This window comes from Prosopis cineraria, unplaced genomic scaffold (genome assembly GCF_029017545.1).
Source record: "Prosopis cineraria cultivar Desert tree isolate PC_DT_omini unplaced genomic scaffold, ASM2901754v1 PC8, whole genome shotgun sequence".
Lineage (NCBI taxonomy): Eukaryota > Viridiplantae > Streptophyta > Magnoliopsida > Fabales > Fabaceae > Prosopis > Prosopis cineraria.
The window spans coordinates 21,872,478-21,886,933 of NW_026555339.1; the positions used below are offsets into that span (position 1 = coordinate 21,872,478).

General features: G+C 30.2%; 1 protein-coding gene across 1 annotated transcript; it reads right to left on the bottom strand.

Annotated features, from left to right (window-relative positions):
- Positions 1-631: 631 nt before the first annotated feature.
- LOC129318703 (GDSL esterase/lipase At2g04570-like) lies at positions 632-6,312 on the bottom strand. The gene is made up of 3 exons (XM_054963617.1): positions 5,870-6,312; positions 2,863-3,355; positions 632-1,469 (listed from the first exon to the last, which is right to left on the bottom strand). Exons 1-3 carry the CDS (start codon positions 6,278-6,280, stop codon positions 1,273-1,275), a joined length of 1,101 nt encoding a protein of 366 aa, XP_054819592.1. The 5' UTR covers positions 6,281-6,312; the 3' UTR covers positions 632-1,272.
- Positions 6,313-14,456: the final 8,144 nt, after the last annotated feature.

Below are 14,456 nucleotides of genomic sequence, written 5' to 3' on the forward strand. Positions count from 1 at the left end.
AAGCAAAGAGAATTAAAATAAGTTGTTGATATGGTGGTGATGTGACATGGAGATACAAGTGGCGATGATGCGGTAAGTGATGAGGGTAATGTGTACTTGAGACAAGGCACAGGGAGTTGACGTGGCAATGTTTGAACTAGCAAAAAATTTTTGATTATAAAATAAATTAATGACAGACATTTATTAATTAGTGATAAGTATTTTCTGTCACTATATTTGTAATGAAAATTAATGATGGATTTTGCTGTAATTTCATTTTTTGTAGTAATAATTTTAATTGACATGTGACGTTTTTTGGGGTAAACTACTATAGCTTGTTATATATTATTTTTTTAAAAAAAATATATAATGGTAGAAGTGTAGAGGAAGTCTATATATATTTTTAAGCTAATATATAATTAATTACATAGAAAATAAAATATGTCTAAATTTTAACGGTACTCAATATCGATCAATTTGTAAATGATAATTACTCATTTAAAATTTTTTAATTTATATGGAAAAAAATAATTGATTAAAATTGTAAATTTAAAAATATATTCTTTCTCATAATAAAAAATTAATTTGGAAGCAATTGATATACAGTAAAATAAACTGGCAAAACTGACTATATAGTATACTATAAAACAGTAAATAAACATCCGCAGTTGTATTCACATCAAAGACAACCATATTACAAAAATACACAATCGTATTCACATCAAAGACAACAATATTACAACACTCAGTACAGAATATTCTGCTTATTTTTTCCTTCTCAATCATCAGCACATTTAATAGTCATATACTAAGCGTTTATAATTATATTTTACACTGTCAAGTCTAAACCTTGACATTTATATATACTGACAACACAAAAAGTTGTTATTATTATTATTATGAGTAAATGACAATTTAACCCCTAATTCTATAAATCAAAAGCATACATCTAGAATTCTAAACTTACTTGTATGTATTTTTATCCTTGAACGTTTAAAATTGTTATAATCCTTTCTCACCGTTAAACTTGAGGAAATGTCCATTACTTTAAAAGTATGGGGCCTAGACATTCAAATGACACATGGCATTACACTATGGCCATTAGAACATCTGGGCTCAACACTAGTAAAGTGAAAAACATTTTCTCAATTTTGACAGTAGGGAGAGATTGTTACAATTTTAAATGTTTAGAATAGAAAACACATACAAAAAATGAGTTTAAGATACTAGATGCTGTAACTAGATTTATAATTTAAGGGTTAAATTGTCATTTTAATTACTTTATTGTTGTTGTTATTCTAAAAACTTAGCTAAAGCAGTCTTCACAACGTGATCGGCAATGATACCATTGGTTTTCTCAGAAGGATGAAAAGAGTCCCAAAAGACATATTTGGAAGCATCAGAGCAACTGAACATGTTCCCTCTTCTGCACGCATATCCCATCTCGAACATTCCAGTCCCGCAACATGCCACGGAGGTCGACTTGAACCCTGTTTTGAATTTTTTTTTTATGAATTAAATAAAATAATAATAAACAGGTATTTGAGGGAAGGGAATGCAGTTTGAAATACAGTTAAGCATTAAATATAGACACATCTTTTAGTAAAAATTTAAATCTTAGTTTATCATGTTATAAAGGACTCATCTCTTTAGCTAGATCCGACCCTGTGGGTTATTTTTTTTAATATTTAATTAATAAGTGTTAATTGAGTGGAGGAGGCCTTACAGTTGAATAAAATACATTAAAATTTACTTACTCACAACTATCACTATTAAATTAAATTCCTTTGTTCACCATGGGAATTTGATCAATACATGGCTCCTATGTCCAAATCCTTTTCAAAATGTGCGGCTTGTATAGTTTTTCCCCCCACCCTATTTTTTAAAAACTTTTTTGTAAACCAGTTTTTTTCAAAATATTTTTCAAAACAAATCAAAACAAAAATTTGTTTGATAATTTTAATTTGAAAAAATTTAGAGTTTAAAAAATGGAAGATAGTCATGGTTGCCAATTGTTAATAGTGATTGTCATATCTAAAGATAATTTATAATTATAAAATATTGCGTGTTTTAAAAATAGAAACAGAAACAACTTTAAGATATTTTTATTTTAAGAAAATGATAAAACAATAAAATCCAAAAATTTGTCCAAATAAAATTTTTAATTTTTTAATTATTTTGAAAAATAGAAAACAAAAGGTTAAAGACTTGTTTGATTTCTATTTTTTAAAAAAATTATTTTACAATACAATTTTTAAAATTTTTTTCAAAATAAGAAAAGAACAAAATCTATTTTGATTGTGTTGATTTAAAAATCATTTTAGAATTAAAAAAATCAGCAAAGTGATGGCTTCTAATGGTTAATAATAGTGGCTTGTGATACTAATTAGTCAAGATGAATACATAATTTTCATGTAATGTATTTAAAAAAATATAACTTTAAGATATTTTTATTTTTTAAAAACAAAAATGATAAGAACAATTTTAAAAATAATTAAATTCAAAAAACTTGTTCAAATAAATTTTTACAGAAAATAACAATTAAGTCTCAAATCACTAAATTAATATTAGTTAAATTCCTAATAATGTTTTTTTTTAAATAAGTTAAAAATATCGATCCAAATTATTATAAATTCAGAAATTTTAATTATAAATAAATATTAAAATATTAAATATAATTTTTAATTATAACAGAAATTTTTATTTTTAATTATCTGAATTGATGTTTATAATTTATTTTTACAAGAAATTTTATTAAAGACTTAAATGTTATTAATTTATTTTATTGGGAGTTAATTGTCATTCTCCCTACATTTTACTTAGAGCATCCATGGCAAGTAAATCACATATAAGTCATGTCTTAATTAGTTACTTTGAACTTACCAAAGCGAGCAGGGTTTTTGATGATGTACAGCAGCATATAATACGGATTCGAAAACACCAATCTGATCCCAGGAAGTTCCATGTTCAGCGACATGGTCAAGTTCGCAAGCTTTGCATTGAACTCGATAGCCACGTCATTGTATCTACCGACACACTCGTTCCCGCCGGCAATATTCGTCGCTCTCTCCAAAGGCAAGCAACCCATCGGCGGCAACCCTCCGAGGGATATTTTCCTAGCGCCAAGGCCGTACAGTTGCCGGATGAAGTTCCCGGCGATCCCAACCAGAAAGTCCTGGTACTGTTGCGGCGAGTACTCCGACGACCGGCCACCGGGCATGGCGTAGTAGTTCTCGAGGAAGTCGTTTGTTCCGAAGCTCATCATGTGTAATGCTTCGCTTATCGTCCGGCTCGCTGCTGTTTCTCCGAGGTAGGCTCGGAGGCTCTTCTGGTAAGTCTTGTAGTATTCTAGCTGCTTCCATGATGGAATCACCGACTGCAATAATTATGGAAGATTCTTGAGTGATCTTTGTTTTGAATAAGAAATTTCAGAAAGTAAAAAAGCATATAGCATTGAATTACCACCGCTTGAATTGTAAACTGATGAACCCATGCATTGACCGCCAATAAAATTTGTTATATATGAAAAAAAATTACAAATTTAAGTCCCATGTGAAGAAATTTATAACAAAAGATTTATGAAATTTATAAAATATTCTCAAGTTCTAGATCATGCATATTTACAACTTGATCAAGAGTATTAACAATTAAAAGTCGGCCATTTATAACTTGTGAAAATAAATGACAATCTCTAATAGTAAGTTGTAAATGGCTGTTACCCAATTATCGATGCCTTTAGTTAAATTATAAGTGTATAGGATGTGGGGCTTGAAGTATTTTATAAATTTTATAGAACCTTTTAGTAATAAATTATCTTCTGTGAAACCTGAATGTTTTTTCTCCTTATTTTTTTATTTATAACTTGTTTGCATAGTTTGATCATTTTTCTTGTAGATGAGTGTCTTGATCTATTCAATATAATGATCTATTTCATTTTTAATACTCCATCTATTTTACAAATTTAAAATGGTCACAACAATATTTTTTTTACTTTGGCCACTAAAATCATTAAATAATATAAATTGTATAAAATTAATCTAATACTTTCTCAAAAAAGATGTTCTTCAAATAACTACTAATGGATGCATTGATAAGGGGCAGCATGTGAAACAAATACTTTTTCTCATCCTATATGAGAGTCATTTTTTAAAAGTAAGGTCTTTTTAATAAGTCACTTTCATTAAAAAGGTGGATCATTAAATTATTTTCATCCAACTTTATCTTTTCACAATTTTTGATCAGTAAACAGTAAAAATCTTAACTAAGAGAGTGTGTTTTTAAAAAAGGATAAATTGGCTCACTAGCTAATGAAAATTCTGTGCCTGAAAAATATGGATCGAATTTTTAAAAATGTGAAAATATGGTCAATTTACATTGATATATAAGAATTTTATCATTAAAAATTTAAAAATTTATCTAGAATTTATTATTAATATACAAGGGTATATCATTGACAAATATAATAAACTAGTTATAATATAAAATATAATAAATGTTGGGCTATTTATTTGATTTGGTTTGATAATATGAGCTATATTTGCAAAAGCCCCTTTAAAAAATGATATATTCAATAAGGGTAAATTAATAATTTTTATCTTATTATAAAAAATTAATAATTTAATTATCTCTTATTAATTTTGATAAATAATTAGAAGTGTTTTTAAATAAAATAAGAAGGAATATTTTATGTATTCTTTAAATTTGAAAATGACCCTTATAGTCAAACATTAAAAACAGGTTATGTATTCGGTACCTAACTATAACCCTGGATTTAAATATTAAGGAAAAATGACAATTAGGTCCCAATAAATTGAATTAATAATGATTATGTCCCAATAAAATTTTTTAAAAAATTATTTATAAATATTAATTCAAACAGTTATAAATAAAAAATTTTCTTTTAATTCGAAAGTTATATTTGATATTTAAATATTTATTTGAAATTAAAACTTCTTAATTTGTAATTATCTGAATCAATATTTTTAACTTATTTTTTAAAAAAATTTGCCAAGGACTTACTTGTCATTAATTCAATATTCTAAGATCTAACTGTAATTCTCTCAATAATAAATCTGGTCCGAAATTCATTTTAGAACTTTATAGTTGAACATTCCCAGTCTACGGAAATTTTGCTTTTGTCGAGTTAAAATTTTGTGAAAATGTTATGATTTATTTCAATAAAAGTAAACAAATTGTGGATGATAAAGTAAAACTAAATTATATATGCAGTAAAATATTGACAAAAATAAAATATGGACTAAATTAAAAATCATTTAAACTATAAGATCCGAATTAGAGTGTTTCAAACTATAAAAAGTAAATTATAAAAATTAATTAAAAATATAAAAACATTTTTTCTTTATTTTTCTCTTATTACTATTATTATTATCATCTTTATGTCAATATGTAATTATATTGATAATCAAATACAATTTTGCTGCTCTATCTATTAAAATAATTAAACAAATTTCAAATTATATTCACAAAATTAACCAGATTAAATTGAAAAGGTTAAAGTATACTTTTAATTCTTTAACTTTAGATAAGGTTTTAATTTGATCTCTTAATTTTATAAGGTATCTTTTTCATGTTCTAATACTAATATCATTAGTTTCAAATTGTTATTTTTTGTGCCAACCATTGTTATTTTTTAAAAAATTAAATTTAATATGTCAATATTTAAAAATTTAATATAAAAATCTTCTATGATAAAACTAATAACATTAGAGTTAAAGAATTAAAAAGATATTTTATAAAATTAAATGGCCAACATAAAATCTCATATAAAGTTAAACAAGTAAAGGTATAGCTAGGCTATTTAACATTTTTTTGAGCTGTATATAGTTACCCAAAAAATAAAAGAACCATTATAGCATAGTTAAATTCTCACCAGTACATCTGAAGTTGCATTGTCATAACCACTCGCAGCAGAAGCAAAGGTAACACCCGTGGCAAAATCTGATATGTTATACTTGGGATCCAAATATGCAGGAATGTACGATTTGATTCTGAAAGCTTCAGATATGAAATCTGTTGGTATTCTTCCATTGCTGAACCTCCCTGTTGGCTTCCCACCTTGAAAATCCCGGCCATACGGCTCGAAATTGCTCCGGGCAACCGTCGGGATGAAGTTGTTGTTGCCGGCGTCCACCGAGGAGTCACCGAAGACGATGATCGCCGGAACTTCACTGCCGGCAGCGGCAGTACTTCTAGTAGCCAGAGAAAGCAACTGAACAACCAAAAGGAAAAAAAAGCACAGCATGAAGGTGAATGACATATTGCTAATTCTTTGGCCCTTCATTGTGTTGAGATCAGTGGTATGAGAAAGGCCTAATGTGATACAATAAATATTGGTTTGGAATATTAATGGAAGTATGATTTTTGAGGCTTGGGTGGAGAAGTTGTTGGGAATAATAATTGCTTAGCGAAAATCAGTGTGATTGAAGATTATGAGGTTGGGCATTTATTGAAGCCTTTTGATATGTTAGGTGTAAAATTTAAAGTTCAGAACTTATTTTACGTGATATCGAAAGGGCTTGAAGATATATGTGGTCTCCTTGAAAGCGGTGGAACTTTGTAGGGGAAAAGTAGTATATTTGACTTTTCATCGTATTTTTGTTTGAAGTCAAGTGCTGCTACAGTAAATACACTATTAACACAGTCGGTAATATCCTCGACAGAGACAGCTAGAAGTTAAAAGGGGAAAAAACCTGTTAGATTACACGGTTGATGGATTGGGTCAAGCGACAGAGATCTAATTTGGTTTAAATAATTATAGGTGTAGTTATAAGAAGCTGGTGCAATTATGTAATTGCCTAAAATTTTCTATGATGAAACATGGGCTATTAGAAAAAGTTGGGTTAGCAAGGAGTTTAATTATTCCTCTCTAAACGATAGAATTGATGATGAGGAAATTTATTTTGGATTGAAGTACAAATATGTCCAAAAGTTTTTCTGGAAATACATTTGGTATTTTAAAATATTTAAAGACATAATTTTGTCCTGAAATTTTTTAAAATGGTACGAATTTGCCCTAAGTTAATGGTTTGACCACACTAATTATTTATTTTGACCATTTGACTGTTAAATAAGCCACCTGAGATTTCATATCTGAAAGTAAATTGTTTTAAGAAAAAAAATAATGGTTGTATGTTTAATTGTTTACTCCTTCCTTCATTTTTTTTCATCATCTTCCCCGACTATCATCATTTTGCTCCACTAAGGCACCCCTAGCAATTGTTACGGGAAATCTGAGTGAAATAACTAGAATGCAAACCAGAAATGAAATAACCATGATGCAAACCAAAACAAACAAAAACCATAAATTCACACACCGAACAAATTAACAAATCAGAATGCAAACGAGAAATGAAAAAAAAAACCAAAAATAAAAATCTTTAAGGGGGCTAGGTTTGAATAGAGAAAATCAAACCAAAAATCAAAATCCGATGATCATTTGATTATTGAAGTATCTCAACAATTTAACCTCTAACGAGTAAGAAATTGAAGTTTGAGAGATGAAGCATATAAATAAAAAATCAATCCATGGAAGCTGGGAAAAAAAAAAATCACAACGCAAGGAATCAAAGATGGGGTCCGAAGATGGATGGCAACAATTAGGAAATGTAGTACTAGGAATCCATGGACGATGACAATTTGGGATAGAAGATTGGGTTCTAGAGATTTCTAGAGATGCAGCAAAGAGGACAACCTTCTTTAGTGATTCTTGTAACGACCTTTGTCATTAATCATTCTTAAACCCAAAATAATTAAACTAAATATTAAAACTAAGAATCAACCTTGCCTAAGATTGTTGTAACAATTGACTTTGAAAGCATTGAGAATAGTGGGATTCCAAAAATTATTGAAAGTAAACAATAAAATATAATTCTTGAAAATACTTTAAATCAAAGTAGAAAAAATTGTGGAAAACATGGAATAAGAGTTGAACATTTGAAAATAGGTCAAATAGGGATAAAACAGTAATTTTCACGAAATAAGGTGTGTTCACTATGACTAACACACCATTAGCCATGACCAATGGCACGGAGGCCACTCGGTGTGGCTAATGGCATAGTCTGCCACTGTGGAAGCCCCCTGACAAAACAAAAATATGCAACATAAAATTCTAACTTTTAAATCACCTAATTAATAGCGTGAATCTTTGCTTTAGGTGTTCTAGATGATCACATAAAGATAATCTAAAAATCTACCCACAGGCTCCATTTAATTCCAATTGGGTATTGTATGAGGATCTTAGAACATTAAGCACGAAACAAACTTTTAATGCTAAAAGCACCCTCAAGTGCCTCCCTTCTTGAACCATCATAATTTACCACTTATAAATGATTTACAACTGTAAATACTCATGATCATAATAACCTATCAAGTAAATCCAAGACATAAGAAGTACCAATCATAACCACAAATATGCAAATAATGGCCTTTCTCAAGTCCAAGGCCTAATAACCAAAAATTGCCCAAATGTAACAATGACAGTTACATGTAGATGATAAATAGTTAACATATTAAAATTAATCCCTAAGTTGACAAAATATGTATTCAATTACACTACAAGAAGACTAGAGACTTTACAACAACAAGCTCTAGTCCTTGACTTCGGAGGCTTCCCCTTTTCCTTTCACTTTGATGTCCCCTAGAAATATGTTAACAAACTAGAATGAGATTTTACAATCTTAGTAACCAAGGCACATAAATTCAAGTATATAAAAGTATGGCAAATACAAGCACGTAGGCAAGAAATCATAATTAAGAATCTTTTAATATTCAGCATGTATTATAAGACTATTAATCATTAATCACAAGGCATATAATGCAATGATGATAATTATGCTTGAGCATATACATTCCATCCTTCTTACTCTCTTTATATCTTCTAACTGAATATATGAGCTATCAAATCATATAAAACTAACATGTGTGACTAGATTAGGCCCACTTTCCAATTGTGAGAGGTTAGCTAGCCAAGGTACTTGCTCCCCACTCTCAGACCATGAATTTTCCCTTCTCGAATACTTAGGTGTCATAGTTGCCATGACCTATATCATCCTTTCTAGAACACTAGTGATCTTAAGCAAGCATACTAACATATATTGTTCTCTAAAGACAATGGACATAGCACGCACTGTAATCAAATATTCTAACTATTATGCACAAATCTTGATGGTAGCTACACCATATGAATTTTTTGTAATGCCCTTATTCATTTAAGTGAATTCCCACCCATCCATGATCATGCAACATGCTCGTGTTATTGACATGTCATAAATACAAACTTAAATAACTTATTTCATAATCAATCACATACTATCAAGCCAAGAATAAATAACTAATGTTTAAATTTCATGCTAATATCATAAGCTTATGCTCAATAACATATCATCAACATATACTTTAACAACTTTGTTCATGCACAAGATCACCCTATCAAGTCATATATTTATACTCAATTTTTAGCATCATGCCATAAACATTCAATCACTTAATCATATATCCAAATTCTCATATTCATGTTCATAAATTCACATGCCCATAATTGACACTCATGAAGATTTCAATAGTCCTAATGCCATCAACACCTTATGCTTAGTAACCACACAACCTAAACCAAAACAATCACTCCATTTCATCATTAACAAACTCATAACCATATATCACATAATGCTCCATAATCAATAACATACAACTTGTAATTGCAAACAATAATTATCTAAAAGAATTTAACTCCCGGTTACCTTCGCCCTTGGACTACCACCCTAAAAGTATAATTTAGATTCCAAATGAGCTTTCCAACAAGCTCAATGAGCTCTAAAGCAATCAACTACAATTAATAATTAACATAAAACATGAATGACTAATCGTCTTTAATTAACCTTAATCACAATTAAGGCCTTAAAACCTCATTAAGCATGATTAAGCAAAACAACTCCAAAACTCACTTCCAATAACTTATTTAATCTTTATTAAACTTAATAAACATTGTTAGCTAACATCATTAGCTTAAACTTAGTTTTTTAGCATTAGGGTTAACTTTAAACCACTGTTATTAGCCTAATCTAACCCAAAACAACTCTACAGTTTCGGATAAGCACCCCTTTATGATAAATATCATCAAAACAACCTAGATAATAATTATTTAGCTTCAAACGAGCCTTATAATTTGAATCCAATGGCTAGGCATCCTAAAAAATGAAAACTGTAACATAGTCTCTACACAAACTAGCTTAAAGAGGAGGTTAGAAGGTAGAGAAGGGATTATGGAAGGTTGCCTAAGTGATTAGGGGCCTAAAAACGTGCTTACTACATATGCTTCATGAAACCCTAGCAGAGCTCTTCAAAAATTGCCCAACCCTCTCAAAAATTCACCTTTGCCATTTTATTTCATGATAGAAAATTTAAGTATGAAAACATATCTTGTGTTGTAGCCAAAAGTGTCACTCGCCATGGCCAACGGCACAATTTCACTAACTCAATTTCAAAAATTCATAATTAATTCCACACATTTTCAAAAATTATGAAATAAGACTCTACAATTTTTTTTTAGCTGAAGATTCTATAGAAAGCTTGAGGTGTTTACTTTCAAATGCAAAAATAATTACTTAAAACTATTATCATTTGCCCTTTGAAAACCTTTGATTTCAAAAGAAGCTCATATTATTATCTTCTTCTAGGCCCTAATTGATTATAAAATCATTTTTCAATATATATAAATACCCTTGAACTCTCTTAAAATATTATTGACTTAATTAATTCAAAGGGTAAGGATTTGAAATGTTACAATTCTAGATGTTAAGAGATGGGATTGGAGACCATGGAATTCATGAATATGGAGTCATAGATAAATTTACAAGCATAGAGTCAAATTTATAATGAACCATATCTAGTTAACCTGGCTTAAGGCCTCATGATCATCGCAACACCCTAAGTCCGTCATTTTTATGCTGGACTCCAACTTCAGCCTCTTCTCCTCTACTTTTGGCAGCATTGATTTTTTTCCTTTATGTTTGATGCTCATGACCATGACTCCTTAACCCCTTCTCCTCTAGTTATGCAAGCGCAACTTGTAACCTCTTCCAACATCCACTTGATACTAGAAAAGTTTATAACACTCATCACAACCAATAATTGATTAATAAGGAAATAATTATTTTTAAAAAGTCTAAGATCCCAAAATTCAATAAAACCATTTGAAACAATTCAAAAAAAATATCATTATAGAGCACAACAAAAGATATAATGCTATATATTAATCCCTAAATGGGAGAAAGAAAATAAATTCATGAAGTTCAAAATTAAGCCATGTGCCACAGCATGTAATATAAAGCCACAAGCTCCCTTTCTGTGACATGTGCCATGGCATGTCACCATGCACCACGATACGCATGACAAATTCTGTTGTCATGACAGTTCACAGATGTGAACTTCTGATGTGTGCCATTTTCACATCCAAAGTCTGATTGGAGTAATTCAAGCTTCCACATGAAGCTTATTTGATAAGCTAACTAATGACATAAGTTAGATATGATCTAATGGTCCAATCTTAATTTGGATACTCGAGTGTAAAAAGTCACTTTCCTTAGAAATTTAGGCACTCAACGTGTTCAGATCTCACAGTTTGTATTATTAGGCCATTTTAGGCCTGGAACCAAGTTCAAAGGGATTAGTTACACCTAATTGACCAATAATATCATCACAATTACATATACAATCGCATTTGGCTATTAAACCACCCTTTTACACATAATAGGACCTATTTTTCACAAACACACACACACACACACACACACACACACACACACACACACACACACACACATATATATATATGTTCGATTAACTTTCACATATTCATTCATGACCAAATCTTAGCCCACAAGTCACTTTTCATCACTTTTCACACAATTTAGGTTGAGATTTAAAAAAATCAACACATATCATATCAAAGAATACATATGCATCTTTTGAAAACTTAATTCTTTACAAATCTACAACTAATCAAAAATCATTACACAAGCTCTCTAGTCACACGGTAGTAGCACTACTATGCTAGTGCCGAATCTTTTCCTTTTCCTTGCTCACTATCGAGGCTTGTAAAAATATAACCAAGGAGTTAAATAATAATCTCAGTAATAGATTAACTCACAACTACTAATTATCACACATAATTGTAAACAAGTAAAACTTATTTTTAAACAAGTATAGCCATATAAACATATGTTTCTTTTTAAAAAAAACCATTTTTACATTAACTCATTCACTAGCATAATCATCTACCATTCGATCTTACATAACACCTCACTAAAACCATAAGCTTCACTAGGCCAATCACACTCTCATTGATCCAAGCACAATCACCCAGCCAAAGGTGTTGTGTCTCACTTTTGAATTATGGTTTCTCCTATCACACATGATTAGGGTGTTGTTACTCTAATATCTATCACATAGATGCTAAAGAGCACAAATTTTTAATACCATATCCCACATGGGTACTAAGGAAATAATCTCCAATACCACTCCTCACTAGGCACTAAGGAGATAAAATTCTCTAACATTGTACCTCGTTGGGTATGCCATATAGACTTTTACTACTCCTTACGAATGAACTTCCACTCTTATCATGATCATGCTCACGTATAAACTACATGTTTGTATTGTGTTCACATATACTTATATAATATATATATATACACACACACCATCATAATCTCATTTTCTTAAAATCATTATATACAAGAAACATTTTCTTTCACAATCATGCATTACTTTAAAATAATTTCAAACACTAAAACTCAATGCTCACAGACAATTAAGCTAAATAATCAAATAAAGTAAGTTATTCAGTTACCTCTACCCTTCTCTGCCACCACACACTAACTTCTCTTTAAATCACATGCACAATTAATCAATTTACAAATTGACCACAAATATTAGTTTTCACTAATGATCACATTTAACTACTTATTTCCTTTCCTACAACTAACCTAAGCCTCAAGCATCCTATTTAACCTTCCCAACTCATCCACATATCCTAATATGATCCATACTATAACAACCTAAAACTTTAAACCTGATTAATTAAGCTTAATGAGGGTAATTAAGTTTATTGATGTGGTGCCAGAGAGGTCTAATTTGTGTAATTGATTGTGATTTCAATCCTAAATACTAGTTTAAAGTAAAGTTAAGCCATTCGAGCATCGAAAGGGGAGAAAAAATTGAAGGGTCCTCTATGCCAAATGCCGCAATGTGAGGAACATCCGCTGTAGCACACAGGGGCAATAAATGAAGGATGGACCTCTTTGTGCCATACACCATTGTGTGGGCTGCGTGCACTATGGTGTACAATCATATTTTTGCTTAAACCAATCATGCTCTATTCAAAAAATTAAAGAGAGGAAAAAGGAGAAAACGAGAGCATACCACTACCTCTGCTAGGGCATGAACTTAAGAACAATTGGGGACATTTTGAAGCTTCCTAACACCTAAGATAAGTACATTATGCTTCTCCCTCCCCTTTCCTTCCATTTTTATGAAGGTTAAAGTTAGGGTTTGAGTTGAGAGTGTGATTTTTAGTCTATATGAGCTATGGGTTCAAACCCATTGATTAAAATAGATATAATGAGAGTTGTTTAGAGTATTTAAGCCCCAAATTTATGGTTTTATGAGTTGTTGGTTGTTGAGGACCATTAATATCTAAAAAATAGTAATAAATAAGGTTGTTGGGTGTGTTTGATGGCTGTTAATGGTAGTTTAATGGCTCATGGAGGACAATGTGAATTGTTGGGACCTAGTAAACTTATTAGGCATGATTGGAAGTGAGTTTATGACTTTGATGAAAGGGAATGTGGAGTGGAATGTTATAAATTTCTCTTGAAAGGATATTAATAAATGTCCTCGTGATATAATTATAGATTAATCAATTGGCACCATTCAAGCTTGAGAAGAAGCTTTAGAGTTAACATTTTAAGGGGTAAACCTTTGATCATTCAAAAGTTAGAGATAATAGGGGGAAGATCTAGTTTGTATAGTTATATGTTAATTAATTATTTATTGAATGAGATTCTTTAGAACTTGTTAAGTGTTTAAAAACTCTTTGATACAAATTTTGGCACTGTGATGATTATGTGTGAAATTATGTTGAGTTGTTGAAATAATAATATACATGTTTATTCATTTAACTAATGATGATGGTTAAAAAACAACAATATCATGAAAATGAAGAACATGCGATATTTAACATGTAGAGTATGTTGTAGTGAAAAAATTGTGTGAATATGAAATGAGATTATGAATTATGTTAAAATGACAAATTAAGTGTCAATATGTGCATAACATGATCATTGGCGAGAGTTTCGCTTAAAGAGGAGTAGATAGGTAAATTTATGTGGTAATGGCAGCTTACCATTAGAATCAGAAGCTTGCCCAGCACCAACTGTTGGAATTGAGAGGTAGCCTTTATC

What these genes read in the sequence shown, in the direction of transcription:
- LOC129318703 (XM_054963617.1), bottom strand. Translation starts at nt 6,280, where the DNA reads ATGAAGGGCCAAAGAATTAGCAATATGTCATTCACCTTCATGCTGTGC. An exon ending in ATGCAACTTCAGATGTACTG is followed by an intron (nt 3,356 to 5,869) that starts GTGAGAATTTAA and finishes TAATTATTGCAG; the next exon opens with TCGGTGATTCCATCATGGAA. An exon ending in CAAAAACCCTGCTCGCTTTG is followed by an intron (nt 1,470 to 2,862) that starts GTAAGTTCAAAG and finishes AATTCAAAACAG; the next exon opens with GGTTCAAGTCGACCTCCGTG.